The sequence below is a fragment of the Doryrhamphus excisus genome, linkage group LG19 (assembly GCF_037039965.1).
Source record: "Doryrhamphus excisus strain RoL-2023G ecotype Guam linkage group LG19, RoL_Dexc_Guam_v1.1, whole genome shotgun sequence".
Classification (NCBI taxonomy): domain Eukaryota; kingdom Metazoa; phylum Chordata; class Actinopteri; order Syngnathiformes; family Syngnathidae; genus Doryrhamphus; species Doryrhamphus excisus.
In genome coordinates, this window is record NC_136375.1 from 4,950,726 (window position 1) to 4,966,553 (window position 15,828).

Sequence of the window (15,828 nt, forward strand, 5' to 3'; positions counted from 1 at the left end):
GTTTCTATTTCTTGTCATTATTTTAGTTTTTTGTCAGGTATTAAATCTTAATTTACATGGGACTGCGTAGTAGGTTATCAACTGAAGACACCGGAGATAGGCTAGCCGCTATGCTACTGTTACAGTGCAGCTTCCGACCACATGGTGGCGGTAATGTTTCAGTCAGTTGTTTAACAAGCTCACAGAAGATCAGAAGAAGACAAGTCAACTACAACTAGCGATGGAGAAGTGTTTAAAAGGAAAACAATGAAGACAAACGTTGTGCCAAAAGTAGCGATCGTGTTATTATTTATTAAACTTTATTCAGGTTTTAGCTTGTTAGCTTGTTTAACTGTGACTGTATTTGATTTATTAGTGGAAACAAATGAACGAGATCAATTAAATCATTACAGTGTAAATATTTAATGGGCCCCGGGCCACTCTGCACTGAAAAAAATCTACATCAAAAAGTTTAAGAACCACTACTTTATACTGAATGACACTTATCTTAAACGGAATACTCACGTAAGCTTGTCAGGGATATACTGCCATCCAGTGGTTAAATTGCGTATTGCAGTCTTAAGCAAACAAATAAATCCAGACATTTTTTTTCTCGAAAATATCAAATTTTAATTTGGTTATAAAAGTTTTTTCACATGCACACCCACACATAATTACCATAAATACTGTCCAATATTTTTTCCTTTTTTTTGGTTCACAAACATAGCACATACGGTGAACTACACATCTGACTCCAAAGGACACCATGGGAAATGTAGTCTTTTGTGTGTTGTTTGCTTTTTTTTAAATCTCAGTGCACTGGAAAAAAGGCTGTCGTAAAATCAAGTAGAAACATTTAAAAATGATCTACAAATGGATCCAAGTAGAAAAGAGACAAAAAATTACCCATTCATAAGTGAATATATGACAGCCGTACTGTTTCTACCTATATATGAATGGGAAATAGACTGATAGTGAATTAAATTAAACTCAAGCAAAAACTAAGAAAATACAAATAAAAAGCAAAAGTTGGTAAATTGTTCAAATGTTTTTATAGCATCCATACCCTATTTTGACTTTGGAGGAGGAATATCTACCTTATTGATATAAATTGTTTGTATTGATTGTAGATGTTAGTAAGTTAATATTATTATTTGGCAATAACTTTACTTGATTTATAATAAACTGACAACCATATTTCAAATATACAAATACAAGCTGATAGCTGTGTAACATGGTGTATAGTCCTTATGGTGTGTAAATACAGTACAAATGCCATCTGTACATACTGTAAATATCAGCTAGAAAAACATGAAAAGTTAGTAATTCTTTTGATTTGTCCATTTTTCTATACGAGGTTTTTAGCGTGGCCTTTAGTTTATTAACATGACGAGACGACAGATGAGTGCCTCACCTTCAGGAAAGTAAAGCATTAAAAAAAATTAAGAAAGGTGCAAGACATTAAAAACAAATATAAGACACAACATTTTGCATTGAATTAAACATTTCATTACTTCTTTTGACCCCCACTCGAACAAAAAGAAAATTTTGGTCCATAAATATTTAGACAATGATACAATTTCATTTAATTTGGCCTCTTTTTGGAAGTAGACTTCAGGACAAACTCGTAAATTCTAGTGTTTGTGGTGTACATAGCCTCAAGCTAAATGCATTGAATGTAATGTAATGCCTACACTCTGATAAGTGATTTTTTGTTTTGTTTTGTTGATTTTTGTCAAGCTGCCGCAAACCGCTTCCCAATGTCCTGACTGTGTAGCTGACGTGCTAACCACTCGGCCACTAAAACAGCCTTCAATTGCATATAAGACAATCCCAAATATAAGACGATCACCTCTTTTCAATGACCTTTTTTTCTCCATGATCCATTTAGGGACACATTCTTTAAGGCAAAAAGTAAAGAATATGGTATAATAATTCCTAGCAGTTGTGTGAAGACACTGCTTCATTGGTCGCTATTATCTTACAATTAGCATCAGAATAAATAAATACATATATAAACAAATAATATAAAAAATACAAAATAAAATTATAAAAATATTTTTTTTACAAATTAAAGCAAAAAATAAAAATAAAAAAACATACAACATAAAAAAAAATCATAAATAACCAAATAAATCTCTGCTGACTGGCTGTGAGTGAGTGGCCTGGGGAAAATTCTGTAGACGCCAAATATAAGACGAGTCTCTTCTGGGGGACAAGAACGGTGCTTGAAGACAACATGATAAGAAATTGCGTCGTTATCCAAATCGTTATGGACCAAAGCGCTTCAAGGAGGCGAGGCGTGTCATGTTCATGTTGTTTTGGTAAAGGCCACTGAGAGGCTCCAACAGCTCTTTTTGCCCTTTTATCTTCCCACAGCACTTACACTATGCTACCAGCTGCATACAATATTGCACAAAATAAAGCCTTGTTGTGTGTTAGCAGCCTGCATCATTCCGTCTGACCCTTTCCCATCAAGCGTGGATGAAAGCTTTCCTTCTAACAGGCAGTAGTTTGGTGTTTGATGATGGATTCAAACACACGTGATAAAAGCATCTCTGATGGGAAATACATCACAGTCGTGTTTTTGCGGTGCACTTCTCTCATGTGTTGGCACGATACTTTGGAATGACAGAAGACGTGAATGATAAGTGTTGGAAATAAACGGGGGGGCGGGGCTATACTGTACATCAAAGATCATCTACTTGGCAGGCGACAAACGCTTCAGTAACTTCTTCCCCTTGGAGAGGAGTCCTTTCTTCTTCTTGTTGGCTAAATCTTGGGCGTCGCGGGAATCCAGGGGTACGTGGAGGGGTCCCCGGGTGGGGCTGAGGGGTCGCATGGTGCCGGGCAGCAGTGGGCGAATGATGGGGGACGGCGCACGAACGGGTGTGGCGGCGCTGTCCACGGCGGGATCGGTGGCAATCTGAAGAAGAAGAGAGGCGATGGGGGAGGGAAGCGACACTTTCAAGGAAGCGTGATGTAACCGACTGGTGTTGACGGATTCGTAAGGTTTAAATCCACTTCCCTTGGGACTGAGTGGTACTGGAGGTCAAACAGCAAATCAGAGAAACTAATATTACCGATTTATTGAACACATCGTTCATTGTTTCTCTCTCTCTGTTTTGTTTTTGCATAAAGTGAATTTTTTCAAGCAAAAATGTCTAAAACTGATTCTACCCTGCTCACTAGATGTCAGCCATGTAACATTGATGAAACAAGGAAGTACAGTACAGAAACAGGAAGTAAAAGAGGAACAACAAGATACTCTCCCGATGCTAATATGCGAGTCTATATGATGTCTTCTTTTCTCTTATTACGTCAATTAAATTGGCTAACAGGAGTGCAAAAGTGACTATGGGGGTGTTACTTCATGCCTGGAAGGCTCTAATAGTGTAAAAACTCATATTTAAAAAAGGTCGTAAACCAGTTTTCTAAGCTCTAACGTCCAAAATATTGCATTTATAAACCAGAAATTCATTTATGACTGTCTGATCTGGAGTCAATTAACTTTGATCAAATTACATGACATCGTTTATCGCAGTTGATAGTTGACTAATGTAATAGATGAATTTTAGTCATATTCCGATTCCTTATAAATGGAATATTTTTGTAGCTATGGCATAGAAAACCTGTTTAAGACCTTCTGAATATGTTTTTAAGCTTATTAGAGCCCTCTGGATGTGAAATAGCACCCCTATAGTTTTCTTTACATTTGTATTATCCAGTATAGTAGATATAATAAGAGAAAATACACCATTTAAGACAGTTCACCTCGTAGGGGGAGTAGACTCAGTGGTAGACAGGAAGTGGTGTCAGGGGTTTAGAGTTGAGTGTTCACATTTTTACTCAAAAAACAGCCTGTATGTCAGCTTTGTGTCATCAGTGACAAAGCATAAGAAAGAATTGGAACATTTTCCGTATTTTACACTTTAAAAAAATGTTTGAATTAGACAAATATTTTTTGGTTTTCATCATAAAATTATGACTTTAGTCTCTTAATATATTGACTTTGTTGTTGTCTTATTGGAACTTTTTAAAAATGACAACTTTATACTTCGTTTGTTTCTCATATTCTCTCAATCTCAATATTACGACTTGTTGCAGGAGTCAAAACAATAACGTCTTTATCATTTCCATGCGTATATAATAAATACATAATGTAATTCATACATACAAATATACATATATGTTGTCATTCATCATGAAAACGCAAAAATGGCCATATGTATTTCCCACATAGTGGCTAATGGTGATTAATCACTTTTAATGAATTTGAAAGCTGTGATTAATTTTTAATCACTTGACGACCCTAATTTGTAGGTGTCCTGTGGGAAATAAAATGTTTGTTTTATTACTATCGTTTTTTTTTTTCTTGGCTTGTGGTTGCTTTACTAAGAGGGAAAGAATAAAATAAAATAAAATAAAATAAAATAAAATAAAATAAAATAAAATTAAATTAAATTAAATTAAATTAAATTAAATTAAATTAAATTAAATTAAATTAAATTAAATTAAATTAAATACCAAGAGCTGAGCTAGTCTTGCAATGACATAATTTTCCATAAAACTCCAAAAGTTCCATAAAAACTCCTGTACTATAGTATGATAGAACAGAAAAGAAGAAAGCAGAAGAGGGAAAAGGCCTTACTGTCGTCTGCTGTTGTGTATCGGAATCGACAGCATAGCAAGAAGATGCAAACACGGCACACACGAGGAGGAAGAGACACTGATCGGGGAAGCCGTTGGACGCAGCCGGAGGAGGCCACCACCAGGGAAGACAGTCGTACAACAACCGTAGATACCACCTTGTCTTCTAATGCGTTTCCGCTTGAAATGTTTGCAGTCTTTTTGTGACCAATGCAACACATCTCTTTGAGCTCAAGCCTGAGCGCATTAGAACCGCTAGTTTGGTATCTCAAGTTGCTGCAGGGCAGATGGTGTGAAATGAACACTTGTCCTCCGTTATTCTTTTTTTTTTTTTTTTTAGAAATAGTTTGGCCAAGCGGGGTGAAGAAACAAAAAGGAAGAAAATGTAGCGCAGCGGAAGTCACCATCAGAGAAAACCCACACCACAATGCACCACAATGAACACATTGACACACACAACAACATAACAAGATAGCCCAAAGGAAGCTTTTTAATACCCAATTTTTGGCTGTTTTTATTCTTCCATTGTAACAATACAGTTTGGATGTCTCAGTGCGGCATCGGTCATTAATTTTGGCCTCAGACATATCGCTGAAAAATAGATTGATGTGTGTGCAACATACATCCAAAGAAACAAAGCCTCTTTTCGGGGAGTCACAACATTAGAAAATGGATCCGTTATGAAAAAAGCATGCTCACTCACTCACTGTTAGCAGTTAGCATTAACATTATTGTCAATAATAACACACAATGTGTCGCAGTGCAAAGAGGTACAAATGAAGGAATGAGCATGCAAGAACCGCAGAGCCTCTCTGTCCATGTCAGGCTTTGCTTCTTCCTTTCTCTGAGACTTAGAAAGGGTGTCACACTGCTTTTTTTAGTCTTTTTGGACCCTCTTTCCCAGACGGAGCAGCGAAGGAGTTTGTTAGTTGACGCACACACAAGCAAGCCAGAGATGGAAATCAAGAAAGAGAAAGAACGAGAGAGAAGGAGGAGGAGGAGGAGGCGAAGGAAAGGATGGGCCTTAGCGCTGAGAGCGGCGATGGTGATGATGATGGTGGTGATGGTGATGATGATGTACCCGTTTGGCCTCCGGGACGGGGGCGGCCGAGTTGGCGGCCGGGGGCCGGTTGGCGGGCTCCTCGGGGGGCAAGTTGGAGGGCGTATCGGTCAGATACACCTCCACGTCGTCAGGCACTTCTTCCAGGAAGTTGGAGGGGACCAGGCCGCGGTGGCCATTGATCTCGCCCTGAGGAGAGAGTCGTACGGAAAATGATACGATACTATAAATACGAGAAAAAAGTTAAAGAAGAAAATATGATCAAAGATTGCGGGGGTGCTGGAGCCTATCCCAGCTGTCTTCGGCGAAGACTGGACTGGTGGCCAGCCAATCACAGGGCACATATAGACAAACAACCATTCACACTCACATTCATACCTATGGACAATTTGGAGTCGCTAATTAACCTAGCATGTTTTTGGAATGTGGGCGGAAACCGGAGTACCCGGAGAAAACCCACGCATGCACGGGGAGAACATGCAAACTCCACACAGAGATGGGTGGGATTGAACTCGGGTCACCTAGATGTGAGGTCTGCACGCTAACCACTCGACATGCAGCCCCAGTCAAGTCAAGTCAAGTCGAAACTAAACTAAACTAAACTAAACTAAACTAAACTAAACTAAACTAAACTAAACTAAACTAAACTAAACTAAACTAAACTAAACTAAACTAAACTAAACTAAACTAAATAAAATAAAATAAAATAAAATCCCAAGACTGGCACAGCGGTTGAGTGGTTAGCATGCAGACCTCACAGCTAGGAGACCAGGGTTCAATTCCACCCTCGGCCATCTCTGTGTGGAGTTTGCATGTTCTCCCCGTGCATGCGTGGGTTTTCTCCGGGTACTCCGGTTTCCTCCCACATTCCAAAAACATGCTAGGTTAATTGGCCACTCCAAATTGTCCATAGGTATGAATGTGAGTGTGAATGGTTGTTTGTCTATATGTGCCCTGTGATTGGCTGGCCACCAGTCCAGGGTGTACCCCGCCTCTCGCCCGAAGACAGCTGGGATAGGCTCCAGCACCCCCGCGACCCTCGTGAGGAAAAAGTGGTAGAAAATGAATGAATGAAAATCCCAAGACAGCATCACTGAGCTAGTCTTGCTCGCCCTAGTCTTAGGGTAAGTCCAGTCACCCTAAGAGGAAACTCATTTCATTCGCCATAGATCGCCTTCCGGGCGCAGCTCTCTCTTCACCACGACGGTCCGTTACAGCGACCAAATTACTGCAGATGCTGCGGTGATCTGCCTGCCCACCTCGCGCTCCAACCTTCCCCCACGATACTTGAACTACCCGACTTGGTGCGAGACCTCACTCTTGTAGGGTGAAATCCACCGTGGCCTCAGTTTTGGAGGCGCTGAGACTCACCCCAGAAGAGTCACACTCAGCTGGACCCCCTGCGCTGAGAAATCCTGTCCATAAAAATTGTGAACAAAAGGGCAACCTCGGTGGAGGCCAGCGTTCACCAGGAACAGGCTGGACTTACTGCTGGCAATGAGAACCAGGCTCCCGCTCGGACCAAATGCCGTGTAGCAGTGTGCCATCATACTCCCGCAGCACCCCCGACAGGACAGGGACAAGAACTAATACCTTTTCCAAGTCCACAAAGCAGGTCCGGTGTTGTGTGACCACGATGACAACCGCACTGCACCTCCTCCACCTGGTACACTACTAGACATCCTGATGTTACAACAGAAGTCTAATAAGATCACACCCAGTTCAGATCGAGGAGGTCATTCCTCCTAATATAGTATCAGTCGACCCACCTTCATAGTTTGACTCCAAAATCAATACGGATACTTATAAAAGCGGTTTTGGCCCGAATTCCAACCTGCAAACATGTTTTTGGAGACCAGTTGACTCACAATGACACTCACATAATAGAAGCCATCTTCATCAATGTCGCCAAACACAGCGATGATGTCACCCGTGCAGAAGGTCAGCTCAGCCTATCAGTAGAAAAAGTTCATAGATGATAATAGCTGTGGATCAACTAGTATGGAAATATGCTGATGAGGGATACCTCAACATCAACATTGGGCGAGCTCTCTCGAGGGTCGTAGTCGTACAACGCCACCATCCTCCTGGAGGCCTCACCTCGACGAAGACCTCTCCTGTTCTGCTCTGGAAGCCAAAAAGATAGTCCACTTTAGCCGTCACTTTCTGGGCTGGTTAATGTCTAGTCTTGGGACGCTTGGTACCTATTCTGTCCACCGGGGTGCTGAGAGGCAGGAAGCCCTGTTTGATGAGCTGGTCCATTGTCTCGTCATCCTCTGCACGTATTTCGGACACCATGTTACACGGGATCAGACCCATCCTGCCTCGAACTTCTCCTCTGTAAAAGCCATCTGTGTCTTTATCTCCATATATCTGGCGCCGCAGAGAGAAACATGAGTTACTGCAAAGTATGCATATTCTGGAAATTGTACAAATGTACAATTTACACAGTAAATGCACAACAGTGTGAGAATGTAACAACCCCCCACCCTGATGATTTGGCCCTCCTTGAAGGGTAACTCCTCGTCAGCTGCGTCGGGGTTGGGGGACATGGACAGAGGGTCGTAGTCGAAGAGAGCCACAAACACCCGGAAGGTTTCCTCCGGCTCCGACTCGTCAAAGTAGGTGGGGGAGTGACGATCCCTGTAGCCATCTTGAACACACACAGACAATGAATGGGTGATCCAAGACGCACCGTACATGAAATGGAAAGAAAAAGTGCATCAGTACTGATTCTAAGGTGATAAGAAGCACATTCTTGGAAGTCATTTGGGGCAAACACGTATGCATATCCTCTAATAAACTATATATTGTCATATTTTTGCATGACAGCTCAGTTACATACAAACAAAACATGAACATTTATATGAACAAACAAACAAATAGCAAGACAAATGATGGAGCAATAACGGTAGGGGTGTCCAAACTTTTTCCAACCAGTGCCATATAATAAAAAATGAAAGGATGCAAGGGCCACAGATATGCTAAGAAGTTATACAGGTACAGTATATACCTGTATTTCAAAGAAAAAATGCATCTCAGCTTTGTGATATGGGTGAAAAAGCCTATAATTAAAATCAACTTTACTCAGTTTTTCCAATTTTTGCTGTTTTTTTTCAACTTTCTTAATAAGATTCATAAATTTTCATTTTTGAAGATTATGTCGTTATTCCCATAATATTTGGACTTTATTCCCAACCTAATCCCCCAAATCTTTTGTTTTGTTTGTCAAAATACTAATTGATGATTATTATTGATTTTTTTTCTTATATATTTCTTTTCTTTATAATCGTTTTTTTATGTACATGTCTTTTTCTCTTGAAATTTAGACTTAATTCTGGTGAAAGTACAGATTATTATTTTTTTACCATTTCTTTTAACTTTTTTTTTCCTTTTTAATTTAAACTTTTTTCTTGTAAGTTTTCTTCTCCTAATTGTGCCTTTATTTTCATAATATTTTGACTTTAGTCTCACAATATTGTCGAACATATACAATTTTTTTGTTTTGTTTGTTTCTCCAAATACTACAAAATATATAAAATGTTATTTCTTTAATATTTCAACTTTATGCTACTAGTATGACATAACTTAACCTGCTCTTAATAGATTTATTGTTGTAAAATTACTGCTCAATTTTTTTGCTCAATTTTTTCTTGGTAAACTGCAGGCCAATAAAAACAAGGCCCTCGGAACGCACTTTGGACACCCCTGCAATACAAGAATGACAGAGGGACAAGACAACATCATGGACATCCAAGACTGTGACATGCACGCAACATACAACAGCAACTAAACAAACATCCATACTATCCTGGTTTGAATGAATAAAAACGTACATACTGACGCAGGATAATCCACACTCTCTTATCTGCTGTGACAAATCAACCCCAAATGTCCAAACCAAACTCAAAAATCCATGCATAAATGCATCAGGGGGGTCCAATAACTGTGCTCGTAACGCAAAGACGATGGGGGGGCTAAGCGGGCAGTGAGGGAGGCGGCCTCTGTGGCACCCCGGACACCCAAGCAGCGGGTGGACCAATTCCAGTGCAGTGCAGTCATGCCTTTCAACTGTGAGCTTAAGAATCACGAAAGAAAAACAGGCTCTTATGCAAGTAGGGTTGCAAAATGACTTTCTCTAAGAATTCAAATACAGTATTTCCTCAAGTCCCGGCCAACATGTGTTTGTTTGCTTAAATCCAGAGAGTACCAGGCGTCCTTTCCATGTATTAATATTAAATAATGTGTTGTTATTGTATTTTACAAATACATAACCACTGTCCATTACACAATGATGCCAAAATTCCAGTTAACTCCCATGAAATGTTTAGGGAATAGAATATATCCCGCCTCTTTGCAACCCTCCTTGCAAGTAACTCCAGCTCCTTCTTGCCATTTACGCCACTGGTAAAACGGTGAACAGTATAGTGGTTGGCGTGCTATGTGGCGGCATCCAAAAGCACCGCAGGATGCAGCACATACCCTGGGGGGACCTGGTGCCGCCCCTGTGCTTGTGTGAAGACCCGGTCCTGACCCGAGCTACCCTGCCATAGTTATTCTCCTCGCTGATGGGGGACATGTTTCCCTCACTGTTATTCTCAGAGGTTACCTCTACAGGAAACACCAATCACAGGGTGCTGGGGTTACAATGACATTTCATCCAGGAAGGTTAGCTGGACATTCAGCAGGAAGGCAAAATCTCATTCTTATTGAAAAAAAACACGGAAGAAAACCTGCTGTAAACAGAAAGTAAAGGTTATAAACCAGGTTAAAGCTCTAGCTAGCTAAATTGCTACAGCTAACCATGCATAATCCCTACATTGTATGGAGTATATTGGCTTAAGTTGAAAAACAGTTGAAAGATAATCAGATACAAATTAAACATTGACTGAATTAATTCAAGATATATATATATATATATTTCAGTTATATAATGACAAACCTTCTAAAAAGACTACAAAGACAGTTTATGCCGCTGATGTTGTTGAGTGACAACCTTCTCTGTCCAATCAGCAACCAGCTAAGTGTAGTTAGTCCTGCCTACTTCGACAGTGAACAGAAATCAACTAAGTAAAAAAATAATGACAATAAAGCTGCTGCTCCGAGTGCAGTCAGTGACTGTGTTCGAAACCGCATACTTACCTACTATTCATACTAACTTTTTGAGTATGCAGTGTGTCTACACCGGCAGTATGCGATTTTTGAGTATGCGAGAAGTTCCCGGATGCATACTGTCAGAAATGTTGAGTATGTATCATCAACTGACTACTCACACTCAAGTTATCCAGGATGCAACGCGACGTGACGTCACCCCGAGAAAAAAAAACTCTTGGTTGAGCAGCAGGATGGACCAAACGGCGGTGTCAAGTAGGATATATTGCGAGGATATATTTTACTTGTTTTCAAAGTAAAAGCAGTAATTTATCACTATGCGTTCTGTATGAGAAAAGTAAGGGGTGTTTTATTTTGTGAAAATAACCGAAAGTGCGTTGCTCACTTCGGCTAGCTTATATTTTTCCGAATTCGTCCGAACGAAATTGTAAACTGTTGGTATTTGGACAAATAAATGGCACACTCGGTATCTAAACGGCCACTTTCTCGCCTGATTAAAAAAATCAATAAAGTGATGTATTTAAAGAGTTTAGAGCTAAAGTGAAATCAGCTTCAGCCTGTCGATTTCGGGTGGGTAGGAGCGCAATGCATTGTGGGTTATCATGTAGTACGCTGTAGTGGAAACGCTTTGCATACTGTCTGATGGATTGGGTATGCAGTATGGAATGTGGATAGTATGGACATGGAAGTATGTAGTAGTTAGTATGCGGTTTCGAACACAGCCTATTTTGAGGGGAGAAAAGTTATGTTTTTAGCTATGTTAGCCTCCATTAGCATTAGCTAGCCTACTCCATCATCACAGATCTGACTAGACTACTGGGCCTTACTGGATGACACATTGAGGGTAACCTAAACTAAAACCTTAATTTAAAGGGGACCTATTACGTTTTTTTTCACTTTTCTGACCTATAAATGTTGTTAGAATGTTGTATTGTCACGTTAAACAATGCCAAAGTTTCAGATAATGAGGTTAAATAACGCATTTAGAAGTTTGGGATGGCTGTAGTTTTTCCTAATATGGGCCTGGCCTCCTCTGCGGCTCTGCTGCACTGTTTTTTGTCTTGGGAGTGTGACCAGTCACAGTGGAGTGGGCGTGCTCGGAGGTGGGCCATGTGTGGAATAAATTAAAACGGACTGTTTTGGAAATCCAAGGAAATACAGCTGGAATAGGTGCAGACTCTGGAAGATCGAGAAAGCTTTCTGTGTAGGTGCTGCTCTATACAACTGCCCTGTAAGTCTCATGTAATGATTATTATTAGTGGAATTGTAACAAATTATTATTATTTAGCAGTGAAAACAAAGATGTAAAAACACATTGAGTATTTGTATAGTATAGTAGAATGATTTATACAGATTATTATATTTATATGATTATTATACAGTATAATTTGTATTTCTATAGTATTGTGTTGTGACAACTTGCTGGCAAACCCCCGAGTCTATACTGACCAATGGCAGGGACCATGAGAGGTCGTCTCTGAGGCTGCGGACCGCCCTGATGGATCCTCCTTCCGCTGTCCCGCTCTCGACGGCCTCCCGAGGGAGCGTTGGACTACAACGCAGATGGACACAAACATGAAATATCCACACGCCGTCACAGCGGACCAGCTCGCTCTCCAGGTGACAAATGTGCACTGACGTATTCTGACAAATTGTACGTCAACAAACCCATGCAGCGCTCGCAGACGGGCACGCCGAAACACACAGACACGCTGACACACACACAAACAAGCCCACGAGAAAGTGTATCGCTCCAAAAAAAAAGCCACTTGTATTCATTGACTATAGTAGGAGGTGTAAAGGAAATGAAGGCTTTGTTAATTTCTGCCCTTCATTTATCCATCACTTATTCTGGACAATGAATCTAACCTCAGCACACACGCTAACAACACATATTAAATGCAAGGAAAGGCAGCAGTGAAGTATCTGTGCCTGTGCAGTTCACTAAAAGCAAAAAAAAAAAGCTCAATTTGGATGGTGATGAGTCTCTCTGGTTTGTTACAAATAAGTGCAAAGAACTGCACCTTGGGTGTGTTGTGCGAGTTGCGTCGGCGTCCCTCGTCCAGCTGCATCTCTGAGTACAGCTCCTCCTCATCCTCCTCCATGATGTCAGACAGGTCAGAGCCGCGGCTGCTCTCGCTGTGATACTCTTCATTGTGACTATAGTGAGGCTTTTGACAGTCACACACAAAAAAAACAAACACACACACACACACAGACCCAGTTGTTTAAGTCCACATACATACACACACATGTGCACACACCAAACACACGTGACACAAGAACGCACACAGTGACGCCGGCACCCTGGTATGCGTACACATGCAGCTAACCAGCACTTGTGTCTCTGGTCTCAATCCTAATCAAGGTGATGGCGTGAGAAGACGTTCACGTTGTTCTTACCGGCCGTCCTAACTCAGAGCCTCGGAGGAACTCATCAACCGAAGGTCCTCTTCGTCGGCGACGTGGGAACCCTTCCTCGTCTTCCTCCTCCTCATCCGAGTGATGCTGCTGGAATGTCTGGCCCTGCTCGCCGTAGCCGGCAGGCCTCCGCTCCCCCTGAAACGCGAGACGGTGCTATGTCAGTGTTGCTATGACAACCGTTAGAGCGCATCATCGTGGGGCGTCGTCAGACCTTGCCACTCTCCGCCGCCACCCTCTGCGCCGCTTCCCGAGCAATGGCTTTGGCAACGTTATCCGGAACAAGAGTGCCTCGAGGCTGTGGCAGAATCCTCTGTGGGGAGGGTGAGCGTGGATTGCCATGGGGAGGGGCCTCCAGGGTGTGGCCTTGCATGGGGACAGGTGGCTGGGAAGAAGGGGAGCGCACGGCGTCCCAGCCGAGTGGACCTGGCGGGACAGCTGACCCGTGGTGGGCGGCTTGCTCTTTGGCATCCAGGTCTCTGGCACTTACTGGTCTCTGAGGTACCGGGTGGGGGTGAGGGTGGGGCTGCAGAGGCAGTCGGTGCTGTAGCCTTGGACCTTGGTGAAGAGGGTGGAGGGCCTGAGGATGAGGAGGTCGACCCTGGGGTGGCACGCCGGGGTGAGGCAGCCGCGGGTGGGGCTGAGGATGCGGGTGCGGTATGAGTGGTGTCCCGTGGGTTTGGGACTGTGGCGCGGGAAGCTGGGGGGTGCCGTGAGGGAGGTGAGGGGACGTAAGATGAGGTTGTTGGGGGTGGGGGTGCATTGGCGCCGGCAGGGGGAGTGGGGGTAGAGGCACGAGCAGGTTGTTTGGAATGGCGGCGATGTGGGAGTCCTGGGACTCTCCCTGTGCGGACAGCGTCCTCACGATGACCTCCCTGGCCTCCAGGCACTGGATCCTTGTCAGCTCCACAGTCACGTAGTCGGCCATGGGGAACATCACCTCTGCTATCTAGTCCGGATAGACCAAAACAATCATGTCATTGGGTGGTAGTTTTTTTGACCAAATATGAACATTTTAAGAATTATTTACGTCACCAGAGGGCGCTAGAGACCGTTCTACAGCCTGCATGCTGTGGTCACTTACTGATACAGCATAATGTGTGCATTAGGGCATGGTTTTTCTAAAACCCTCCTTACAGAAAACATGATACATCATGGGCCGCCCCAACTCCTTAAAAAATGAACATATTTTGTGGTTGTGCTGCTGACGAGTGGTTAACGTGCAAATCTCACAGCTAGAAGACCCGAGTTCAATTCCACCCTCGGCCATCTCTGTGTGGAGTTTGCATGTTCTCCCCGTGCATGCGTGGGTTTTCTCCGGGTACTCCGGTTTCCTCCCACATTCCAAAAACATGCTAGGTTAATTGGCGACTCCAAATTGTCCATAGGTATGAATAATGTGAGTGTGAATGGTTGTTTGTCTATATGTGCCCTGTGATTGGCTGGCCACCAGTCCAGGGTGTACCCCGGCTGGGATAGGCTCCAGCACCCCCGCGACACTTGTGAGGATAAGCGGTAGAAAATGAATGAATCAATGAATATTGTGTGGTGTGTACGGACTAATAAATGAATATTGCAGCCGTCCCTCGCGGTTAATTGGTTCCCGACCCGACCACCATAAATTAATTTCAGCGAAGTAGGATTCAGTATTACTAAATTAAATATTTTCATAGTTATCTCACAGCTAGGAGACCCGAGTTCTGAGTTTTCTCCGGGTACTCCGGTTTCCTCCCACATTCCAAAAACATGCTAGGTTAATTAGCGACTCCAAATTGTCCATAGGTATGAATGTGAGTGTGAATGGTTGTTTGTCTATATGTGCCCTGTGATTGGCTGGCCACCAGTCCACGGTGTACCCCGCCTCAAAGACAGCTGGGATAGACTCCAGCACCCCCATGACCTTCGTGAGGATAAGCAATAGAAAATGAATGAATTTTCATAGTTATAGTATAGAAAAACTGTTCTGAAAACATTTTTAACATTGTTAGAGTCTAATATAGCAGACATGATAAGTGATAAGACATAATCACTCACATTATGACTTTGTTTACGCCATCAATCTGCACACCAGCAGAGTCCACAACATGAGAAGGGAGTGGTCGAAATGATCATGATAAATTTGGCATATTGATGTATTTTTGATCATGTGAACTAAGAAAAAGCTATGGTTATGAGGGAAAGATCGCGGCTAGAGGTGACTGAAATGAGTTTTTTTCTGTTGGGTGGCAGGGCTCTCCCTTAGAGATAAGGTGAGAAGCACTGCCATGGAGAAACCTGGAGTAGAACTGCTGCTGCTCCGCACTGAGAGGAGACAAATGGGCTGGTTCGGGCATATGGTAAGGATACCTCCCGGACGCTTCCCCGGGAAGGCGTTCAAGACATGCCGGACCTATAGGAGGCCTCGAGGAAGACGTTGGAGAGACTATGCGGCCCGGGGAAGAAGCTGGACGGACCAGCATGGGAGGGGGGAGTCTAGGATAAGCATTAGAATATGGATGGATAGACAATATGTACTTTGAATTGAGACATTTGGGGGCCCTTGGAAATCTCGGGCCTGCCCCTGAGAGTGAGGGTGATGTTGGAACCGCAATGTCGTGAGGGATGAC

At 42.6% G+C, this 15,828-nt stretch overlaps 1 protein-coding gene and 1 long non-coding RNA gene across 8 annotated transcripts in view; one reads left to right on the forward strand and one right to left on the reverse strand.

Moving 5' to 3' along the window:
- Positions 1–429: 429 nt before the first annotated feature.
- The window catches only part of LOC131106979 (RIMS-binding protein 2), a 68,519-nt gene continuing 53,120 nt past the window's right edge, over positions 430–15,828 (reverse strand). For 2 of the 6 annotated variants that reach the window (XM_078799029.1, XM_078799026.1), the window contains 11 exons: positions 13,437–14,171; positions 13,205–13,360; positions 12,826–12,972; positions 12,251–12,353; positions 10,172–10,300; positions 8,179–8,342; positions 7,894–8,062; positions 7,716–7,816; positions 7,570–7,641; positions 5,711–5,878; positions 430–2,905 (listed from right to left, as the gene is read on the reverse strand). In XM_078799029.1, coding sequence (XP_078655155.1) covers positions 2,681–2,905; positions 5,711–5,878; positions 7,570–7,641; positions 7,716–7,816; positions 7,894–8,062; positions 8,179–8,342; positions 10,172–10,300; positions 12,251–12,353; positions 12,826–12,972; positions 13,205–13,360; positions 13,437–14,171 — 2,169 coding nt within the window. In that variant the 3' untranslated portion in view covers positions 430–2,680. The remainder of the gene's footprint in view (positions 2,906–5,710; positions 5,879–7,569; positions 7,642–7,715; positions 7,817–7,893; positions 8,063–8,178; positions 8,343–10,171; positions 10,301–12,250; positions 12,354–12,825; positions 12,973–13,204; positions 13,361–13,436; positions 14,172–15,828) is intronic. The other 4 variants (XM_078799030.1, XM_078799027.1, XM_078799031.1 and 1 more) reach the window with 2 other exon arrangements.
- LOC131107000 (uncharacterized) lies at positions 11,046–13,731 on the forward strand. 2 transcript variants are annotated; one of them, XR_013630369.1, is made up of 3 exons: positions 11,046–12,032; positions 12,204–12,421; positions 13,170–13,731. It is a non-coding gene; the product is annotated as an uncharacterized LOC131107000 (long non-coding RNA). The 2 variants fall into 2 exon arrangements; XR_013630368.1 differs by having other exon boundaries at positions 11,046–12,005.